The sequence below is a fragment of the Perca flavescens genome, chromosome 14 (assembly GCF_004354835.1).
Source record: "Perca flavescens isolate YP-PL-M2 chromosome 14, PFLA_1.0, whole genome shotgun sequence".
Taxonomy (NCBI): domain Eukaryota; kingdom Metazoa; phylum Chordata; class Actinopteri; order Perciformes; family Percidae; genus Perca; species Perca flavescens.
Window position 1 is genome coordinate 1,811,586 of NC_041344.1, and position 9,615 is coordinate 1,821,200.

A 9,615-nucleotide genomic window follows, 5' to 3' on the forward strand; every position below is an offset into this window, starting at 1 on the left:
AACATGTCCATGTTGAATGTTATACAATCCAAAGACACTTAGATACTAAACATAAATAAATATATTAATATAAAGCCAATTTCTTGGATCTAATGTCCTCAAACTTTGTTTATACAGTTTATTATTTTATGGACTACTTTGACCAAATATAACTTAGAAACCAGAGGTACGTTTATGCACTAGTTACACTTTGAATAATAGTGTCTAACTTTAGGTAATGTAGAATATAGTGCAATGCTTACTTGGCAGAAATATAAAAGTTATATCTGGGGAAAAAGGGTCATTTTAGCCATGTCATTTAGTTTGTGTGTGTGCAAACAAAACACCCCAATACACATTGATTTATCACATTTATTTTCCATTATACAAAAGTTACAATGAACATGAGAAGAAAAGTAAAGTGGGTGAGATAAGTTGCAGTTGTTGTGGACGCAGCGAGGCTTCAACAGTCAACAGCTCGTCTTCATTCAAAGCCACTGCAGGAAAAAACAAAAACAAAACGGAAGAGATGTGAATTAAAATGACATCTGAAGGATCTCCAGAAGGAGGTGAAGGATTTCATCATCAGCAGACATCCTGACAAAGCTCGGTCTTTGTTGTGTGATCAGACGGACAGATTTGATTTGTCTGCTTAAAAGCCTCAGCCGTGATTTTAATAGTATTTCACAGGGAGGAGACACACACAGACAGAGGACAGACAGAGACACACACAGACAGAGAGAGACACACACAGACAGAGAGAGACACACACAGACAGAGAGAGACACACACAGACAGAGAGACACATGCACAGACAGACACAGATATAGACACGCACACACAGACACACACATACATACATACATACAGAGACACACACACACGCAGAGACAGAGAGAGACACACACGCACAGAGAGACACACAGACAGAGACACACACACACAGCCATGACTTTTCTAGTATTTCACAGAAAGGACACAGAGACAAGCACACACACACACACACACACACACACACACACACACAGACAAAAAAAAGAAAGACAGACACACACACACATTTGAACCATCTGATTGGCTGTGACTGCCTCTTGTGTGCCCTGTGACCCTACCTTACCATTTGATTGGCTGTGACTGCCTCCTGTGTGACCTTTGACCCTAGCTTACCATCTGATTGGCTGTGACTGCCTCCTGTGTGACCTTTGACCCTACCTGACCATCTGATTGGCTGTGACTGCCTCCTGTGTGACCTTTGACCCTACCTGACCATCTGATTGGCTGTGACTGCCTCCTGTGTGCCCCTACCTGACCATCTGATTGGCTGTGACTGCCTCCTGTGTGACCTTTGACCCTACCTGACCATCTGATTGGCTGTGACTGCCTCCTGTGTGACCTTTGACCCTACCTTACCATCTGATTGGCTGTGACTGCCTCCTGTGTGCCCCTACCTGACCATCTGATTGGCTGTGACTGCCTCCTGTGTGACCTTTGACCCTACCTGACCATCTAATTGGCTGAGACTGCCTCCTGTGTGACCTTTGACCCTACCTTACCATCTGATTGGCTGTGACTGCCTCCTGTGTGACCTTTGACCCTACCTGACCATCTGATTGGCTGTGACTGCCTCCTGTGTGACCTTTGCCCTACCTTACCATCTGATTGGCTGTGACTGCCTCCTGTGTGCCCCTACCTGACCATCTGATTGGCTGTGACTGCCTCCTGTTTGACCTTTGACCCTACCTGACCATCTGATTGGCTGTGACTGCCTCCTGTGTGACCTTTGACCCTACCTGACCATCTGATTGGCTGTGACTGCCTCCTGTGTGACCTTTGACCCAACCTGATCATCTGATTGGCTGTGACTGCCTCCTGTGTGACCTTTGACCCAACCTGATCATCTGATTGGCTGTGACTGCCTCCTGTGTGACCTTTGACCCTACCTGACCATGTGAGCGATGTCCCAGTTGGTCTCAGAAGACAGAGGACCGATGATCTCCACGCCCTCTGCTGTTACTATGGCGATCTCGTGCTAAAGGAAAAACAAACAACGTTGGCCCATTAACGAGATCAACATTTAATAATCCAGTCAGATATAAACTGGGTTGGGAACCATTCCCTCATTGTTCCCTAAATAGTGTTAGAGAGAGAGGGAGGGAGAGAGAGGGAGGGAGAGAGGGAGGGAGAGGAGAGAGAGGGAGAGGAGAGAGAGAGCGGAGGGAGAGAGGGAAAGAGAGAGACAGAGGGAGAGAGAGGGAAAGAGAGGGGGAGGAGAGAGAGAGAGCCAGAGGGAAAGAGATAGAGGGAGAGAGGGTGAGAGAGAGGGAGGAGAGAGAGGGAGAAAGGGAGGAGAGAGAGGGAGGAGAGAGAGGGAGAAAGGGAAGAAAGAGGGAGATGAGACATGGAGGAGAGAGAGAGGGAGGAGATGAGAGAGAGAGGGAGAAAGAGAGTGTTATACCAAAGTTTTTATCACTTTTTCTGGCGTTTTTGAAGATTTTGTCACTTTTTTCCCATGTTATATCACTTTTTTCCCATGTTATGTCACTTTTTTCCCATGTTATGTCACTTTTTTACATGTATCATTTTTTCCCATGTTATATCACTTTTTTCCCATGTTATGTCACTTTTTTCCCATGTTATGTCACTTTTTTACATGTATCATTTTTTCCCATGTTATATCACTTTTTTACATGTTATATCACCTTTTTCCCATGTTATGTCACTTTTTTACATGTATCATTTTTTCCCATGTTATATCACTTTTTTACATGTTATATCACTTTTTTCCCATGTTATGTCACTTTTTTACATGTTATATCATTTTTTCCCCATGTTATGTCACTTTTTCCCCATGTTATGTCACTTTTTCCCCATGTTATGTCACTTTTTCCCCATGTTGTCACTTTTTGTGCTTTTTTCCCCTCCTACGTCTTTTAGTGTTTCTTTACATGCTATAAAATTGAATTAAACACCCAAATTCACTGACAGTAATTATCATTTACACTCGTTTTTAAAGATTTTCCTGACATTTGTCACTTTTCCCCCATGTTATGTCACTTTTCCCCCATGTTATGTCACTTTTTCCCCATGTTATGTCACTTTTTTACATGTTATATCATTTTTTCCCCATGTTATATCACTTTTTTCCCATGTTATATCACTTTTTTCCCATGTTGTATCATTTTTTCCCATGTTATATCACTTTTTTCCCATGTTATGTCACTTTTTTACATGTTATATCATTTTTTCCCCATGTTATGTCACTTTTTCCCCATGTTATGTCACTTTTTCCCCATGTTATGTCACTTTTTCCCCATGTTGTCACTTTTTCCCCATGTTGTCACTTTTTTCCCATGTTGTCACTTTTTTCCCATGTTGTCACTTTTTGTGCTTTTTTCCCCTCCTACGTCTTTTAGTGTTTCTTTACATGCTATAAAATTGAATTAAACACCCAAATTCACTGACAGTAATTATCATTTACACTCGTTTTTAAAGATTTTCCTGACATTTGTCACTTTTCCCCATGTTATATCACTTTTTTCCCATGTTATATCACTTTTTTACATGTTGTATCATTTTTTCCCATGTTATATCACTTTTTTCCCATGTTATGTCACTTTTTTACATGTTATGTCACTTTTTTACATGTTATATCATTTTTTCCCCATGTTATGTCACTTTTTCCCCATGTTATGTCACTTTTTCCCCATGTTATGTCACTTTTTCCCCATGTTATGTCACTTTTTTCCCATGTTGTCACTTTTTTCCCATGTTGTCACTTTTTGTGCTTTTTTCCCCTCCTACGTCTTTTAGTGTTTCTTTACATGCTATAAAATTGAATTAAACACCCAAATTCACTGACAGTAATTATCATTTACACTCGTTTTTAAAGATTTTCCTGACATTTGTCACTTTTCCCCCATGTTATGTCACTTTTTCCCCATGTTATGTCACTTTTTCCCCATGTTATGTCACTTTTTTCTGTTCCTTTCCCCCCTACGTTTTTTAACGTTTCTTCACATGCTATAAAACTGAATAAAACCCCCAAATTCACTGACAGTAGTGATCATTTACACACAGGAAACAGGACTGACCCTGTTGTAGGAGCGAGCGTCTCGGTAGTAGAGCACTTTGAGGCAGCGCTCCACCAGGTCCCGCGCCTCCTGCTTGGTGATCTCGGCCTTGTTCTCCACCACCTCCCTCATCAGGGGCTGGAAACACAACAACAACAACAACGACACAATGTATCAGGAGCAGTAGACAGGTAGGAGCATCCAGGGAGACACCTGGGGCTCAGTGGGAGGCTGCGTTTGGGTTTTTAGAGACTAAACGTGATCAAAAGTGTTTTTAGCTGCAGTAGAAGAACTCATCTCTGGTTTAAACAGACACAGACAGAGACACACACACACACACAGGGCATAAACAGACACACACAGAGACACACACACACACACACACGTATACTGGGCATAAACAGACACACACACACACACAGAGAGAGACACACACACACACACACACACACACATACTAGGCATAAACAGACACACACAGACACACACGCACAGGGACACAGACACACACACGTATACTGTGCATAGACAGACACACAGAGACACACACACACACAAGGCATAAACAGCCAAACACACACGAGAGACACACACACACACACGGCATAAACAGCCACACACACACACACACATACATATACTAGGCATAAACAGACACACACAGACACACACACACGCACAGGGACACAGACACACACACGTATACTGTGCATAGACAGACACACAGAGAGAGACACACACACACACACACACACACACACACGGCATAAACAGCCACACACACACACACACAAGGCATAAACAGCCACACACACACACACTAGATGGCTCACCTGGGCCAGGTACGCTCCGAAGCCTGTGGCCACCGTGGGCGCCTCATAGGCCACGCCCAGCTTGTCCACGTAACCAAGGAAACTAGAGGAGGCAAGGCAGTCGATTGGTTAACTGGAGCTCACTAAACGCTGTTTAATAAAACTAACCATTCCTCCAAGAAACTAAAGGAACTAATTACTGAAATCTCTCTCTCTCTCTCCCACCCTCCTCTCTCTCTCTCTATCTATCCACCTCCCTCCTTCTCATCCTATCCACCTCCCTCCTTCTCTCTCCTTCCCTCCCTCCCGTTCCTACCCTCTCCCTCCTTCTCACCTTCTTCCCTCCCTCCCTCTCTCTTCTCTCTCTCTCTCTCCCTCCGATCACCACCGTTTCCCTTCCTCTCTCTCCTTCCTCCCTCCCTCCCTCCCTCCCTCCCTCTCCTCTCCCTCTCCCTCTCCCTCTCTCCCTCTCCGTCTCTCCTCCGATCACCACCGTGTTCCACAGCGGGTTCTCTCTCTCTCTCTCTCTCTCTCTCTTCTCTCTCTCTCTCTCTCTCTCTCTCTCTCTCTCTCTCCTCTCTCCGTTGTAGAAGCCTCCGATCACCACCGTGTTCCACAGCGGGTTCTCTCTCTCTCTCCTTCTCCCCTTCTCTCTTTCCCTCTCACCTCTCTCTCTCCCTCCCTCTCTCCCTCCCTCCCTCTCACCTCTCTCCGTTGTAGAAGCCTCCGATCACCACCGTGTTCCACAGCGGGTTCATCTTGCTGCTCCCGGTTGTCTTTCCCTCTCATCTCTCTCCCTCCCTCTCTCCCTCCCTCCCTCTCACCCTCTCTCCGTTGTAGAAGCCTCCGGTGAGCCATCTTGCTGTGGACCGGACCTTGGGGCTGTAGCTGTGGCCGTCGCCCAGCAGCTCCTCGTCGATGCTGACGGAGGAGAAGAAGAAACCTCAAAAACGTTAACATCTCGGCAAGACAACAAAAACAACAACCAAAACATTCGCCGTCAGCTTACACCATCTGCTCGATGATCTGTTTGAGGTGCTGGTAGTCTGCGTAGTCTCCGGAGGCGCCCAGGATGGTGCTGTCGTTCACCTGAAAACAGGGACAAAGACAAGAAAAACTGTCAGCACAGCCTCTCAGACCCCCTATCTATCCATCTATCCATCTATCCATCTATCGTGGTGGCACATTTTGTTTTAACCATTTTGTTTAATGATTGTTTTATAACGCCACAAGATTTAGCTTCTTCATGTGTAGATTCAAAAGGCTCCAAGTGAAATAGTTGCCAACCGTGAACTTTCAGCCTAGCAGAGTTTGTATTGAGGAACTCCAGCTACTCATTTTGTTTTAACTTTTAGCAGATAAAGTGAAGAAGGCCATAGAACTGTTGTTTAGGCTAATGTTAGGAACCGAGAGCAGAGGGGAAGGTGAGACAATGGTGTGACTGTAGTGATGTCCTCTTTTCAACTATGGCCATGCTAAGAGATACGTTTAGAGGGGGGGCTTAACAGAGGTTTTCACTACATGATGTTTGGATGTTTAGACTTTAGGTTAGAAGACTTTTTCAGACGTTGCTGCGGTACTTGTGAAACTGTATTTCTCCATTTGCAAATGTAAATAAATGCTCAAAGACCAGACTTTGGTTTATTTCTCAAACAGTCGTTATTCGTTTTCATTCTTATCATCGATATTACTAAACACTGCTGCTTCACGGAAAACTTCTACCACACTACACACACTACACACACACACACACACACACACACACACACACACACACGGCCTGCAGTCACTGTCACTGAGAAAACACACAAATGCAACTAGCACCTTCGAAAACAGCCAGAAAAACAGATGTGTATATGTGTGAGGCAATGGCTTAGGTTGTTTTGCGTTACTTGGGGGGACAGATTGTGAGTAGGGGGTCTGGGTGTGTTGAGTGTCAAACACCTTTCTGCATTCTGGTAAATGTTTAGACACCTATTTGTGCATTTTTTCTGCATCGATTTACGGTGGAAATGTCCCAGTTCTTGCTGCTTCAACCATGCACAGTTTCTTTATCACACACACACACACACACACACAGTTTGTAGCAGTTCAAGGTTTCTTCATACGTAGACCACATCACACCAGGTCCAAGACCACTACACCTAGACTAAATTATCTATCTAGCTTTATTCTTTTTAGGGCTGCCACCTCTTAGTCGATTAGTCGACTAATCGGTCGTTTTGGTCTTAGTCGACTAAGATTTCTTTAGTCGATAAGTTATTTTTTATGCTTATTCATGCTTAATTACTCATTTCCAAGAAACTTCTGAGCACATTTATGGTAAACACAAGATTTAAAGTGGTGCTTTTGCAGGATTAATTGTGGAGAAACTCAGTTTTACAGATGGTTAATTAACTACATTTATATTGTGCTTTTCTAGTCTTAACCACCTCTCAAAGCGCACAGCTCGGTCAATTAAATCAACTAATCGATTCGTCGACAAAATCCTATAAGTGTTAGTCGACTAAGAATTTCTTTAGTCGAGGACAGCCCTAATTCTTTTTTATGTGGAAATGCAATAAAGGAAGAACTCACTTATTCTAATGTGTTAATGTGGTCTACATTTGAAAAAATAAGTGAATTGGTCATTTATCAGCACTTTCACAAATCTGAAAGTGTGTTTTTAAGAATATTTAAACCTCTCTGGGATAATTTAGTCGAGATTTCCAGGAGAAGTCTAGGTGTAGTGGTTTTGGATCTGGACCTGGTCTAATGTGGATATACATAAGTGTGAAATCTCCCATTTATTGCATTCTCCTAAAGACAATAAAGCTGTTGTTGCTGTGAGGTTTAGGTGCAGCCACCTAAAGTCCAACGGCTGAAACTAAACAGCCTTGTCTCCGAGGGTCACCTTCATGAGGCGGGAGATGTTCCTGAAGCGAGCCAGAGAGCCGTACGAGCCCAACATGTCCGCCGCGATGATGACGCCGCCGGTGAACTTCACGCCGAGCACCGACGTCCCGGTGACCATGGGGTTACTGTGGAGAGAGGGAGGGAGGGAGACAGTCGAGTCAGCTTTAGGTCAGCTCTGCAGTACGTGACAGACACAGAGCAACAAGCAAGCATTAGTATGTACAATTAAAACCGAGAAGTAATACACACAATACAATAAATACATTCTAATTAGTGCAAAACCAAACAGTTTGTGTGTGTGTGTGTGTGTGTGTGTGTGAGTGTATGTCTGTCTCTGTGTGTGTGTCTGTGTTTTATGTCTGTGTGTATGTCTCTGTATGTGTGTGTCTGTCTCTGTATGTGTGTGTGTATGTGTGTGTCTCTGTCTGTGTATCGGTCTGTGTATGTGTGTATCTGTCTGTGTATGTGTGTCTGTGCGTCAGTCTGCCTGCCTATCTGTGTGTCTCTGTCTGTGTATGTGTGTCTGTCGGTGTATGTCTGTCGGTGTATGTCTGTCTGTGTGTTTCTGTCTGTGTGTTTCTGTCTGTGTGTTTCTGTCTGTGTTTGTATGTCTGTCTGTGTATGTGTGTCTGTGTGTCAGTCTCCCTGCCTATCTGTGTATGTGTGTGTCTGTGTATGTGTGTGTATTTCTATCTGTGTGTCAGTCTGTCTGCCTGTCTGTCTGTGATTCTGTGTGTGTCTGCTTGCCTATCTGTGTGTGTGTGTGTGCGTGCATCTGTGTATGTGTGTCTGTCTGTGTATGTGTATGTCTGTCTATGTGTGTCTGTGCGTCTGCCTGCCTGCCTGCCTGCCTGCCTGCCTGCCTGTCTGTGTGTGTGTGTGTGTGTGTGTGTGTGTGTGTGTGTGTGTGTGTGCCTGTCTGTGTAATGGGAGAAGTGGGTTAGGATTTTGGATTGAACAGCTTTGGTCCTATCACCTTGTACATACCTGTGAACTGGAAGGTAGGGGCCTGGTTTTAGCATGTGGGAATGCTAAATATCTGTAAAATTATATTATCTACCATTTTGTGTTCCACTTGCATTTCATATATGTTTTCCTAATGTTTCCTGTGCATTAGCCTGTATAAATAAACCCACATTACATAAGAGATTGTAGACCTACAAATGAATACAGCTTGAATTAACTAACCTTTCATTTGAATTGAGGCCAAATTGTATTTAATATATTGTTTACTTTTAATATTTACAATGTATTTACCGTAATGTATTTTGTTACAGACATACGGATGTTAATAACCTGCCTTGTTTAATAAAAAAAAGGTGAAATTAAAGTAAAGAAAATGTGAGTATTCTCTGCTGATATGTTAGCTGCCGGTGGCTAACGGACACAGCTAACAGTTAGTCAGCAAAACAGAAAGTCAGAGACCAAACTGCACTGTTTCCACATTTAAAAAGACCGAGGTAGATTCTCATTCATTCTTTACGTTACTTAAATAAGTCCTAAAGTATCTTTATTGAGCTTTACGGGCGTTATCGCGGTTGTAAACTATCAGCTAGCTTAGCATCGGCTAGCGTCTCCATGATGATACAGCACTGCGGCGGCGCACGAACCGAAAGCGACAGCGGCGGTTCTCGTTTAAATTAGACGGAAATTAACGGTTAATGTGTCCCGGTTCGTGCCGCAGCGGATAACTCACAGTGTGTGTCTGACCGGTCCGCATGATGTCCCGCTGCCGCTGCCGGGGAACGAGTAAAACTGGCCGGGCTTTGGTCCGTTCTCCCAGAAACTCATCTTCAATCCTGTCGACTCCATGTTGAAAATAAAACTGCAGGAAGTGACGACACAGCGTCTAAGCGTCT

The 9,615-nt window shown here is 43.9% G+C and overlaps 1 protein-coding gene across 1 annotated transcript; it reads right to left on the reverse strand.

Annotated features, from left to right (window-relative positions):
* Nucleotides 1-337: 337 nt before the first annotated feature.
* On the reverse strand, nt 338-9,615 carry psmb4 (proteasome 20S subunit beta 4). Its single transcript, XM_028596746.1, has 9 exons — nt 9,453-9,615; nt 7,755-7,881; nt 5,871-5,950; nt 5,686-5,782; nt 5,567-5,637; nt 4,883-4,964; nt 4,071-4,187; nt 1,920-2,008; nt 338-476 (listed from the first exon to the last, which is right to left on the reverse strand). The coding sequence occupies exons 1-9, from the start codon at nt 9,566-9,568 to the stop codon at nt 464-466; spliced, it is 792 nt and encodes a 263-aa protein (XP_028452547.1). The 5' UTR covers nt 9,569-9,615; the 3' UTR covers nt 338-463.

What these genes read in the sequence shown, in the direction of transcription:
- psmb4 (XM_028596746.1), bottom strand. Translation starts at nt 9,568, where the DNA reads ATGGAGTCGACAGGATTGAAGATGAGTTTCTGGGAGAACGGACCAAAG. An exon ending in TCGGAGCGTACCTGGCCCAG is followed by an intron (nt 4,188 to 4,882) that starts GTGAGCCATCTA and finishes TTGTGTTTCCAG; the next exon opens with CCCCTGATGAGGGAGGTGGT. An exon ending in ACGCTCGCTCCTACAACAGG is followed by an intron (nt 2,009 to 4,070) that starts GTCAGTCCTGTT and finishes TTTTTCCTTTAG; the next exon opens with CACGAGATCGCCATAGTAAC.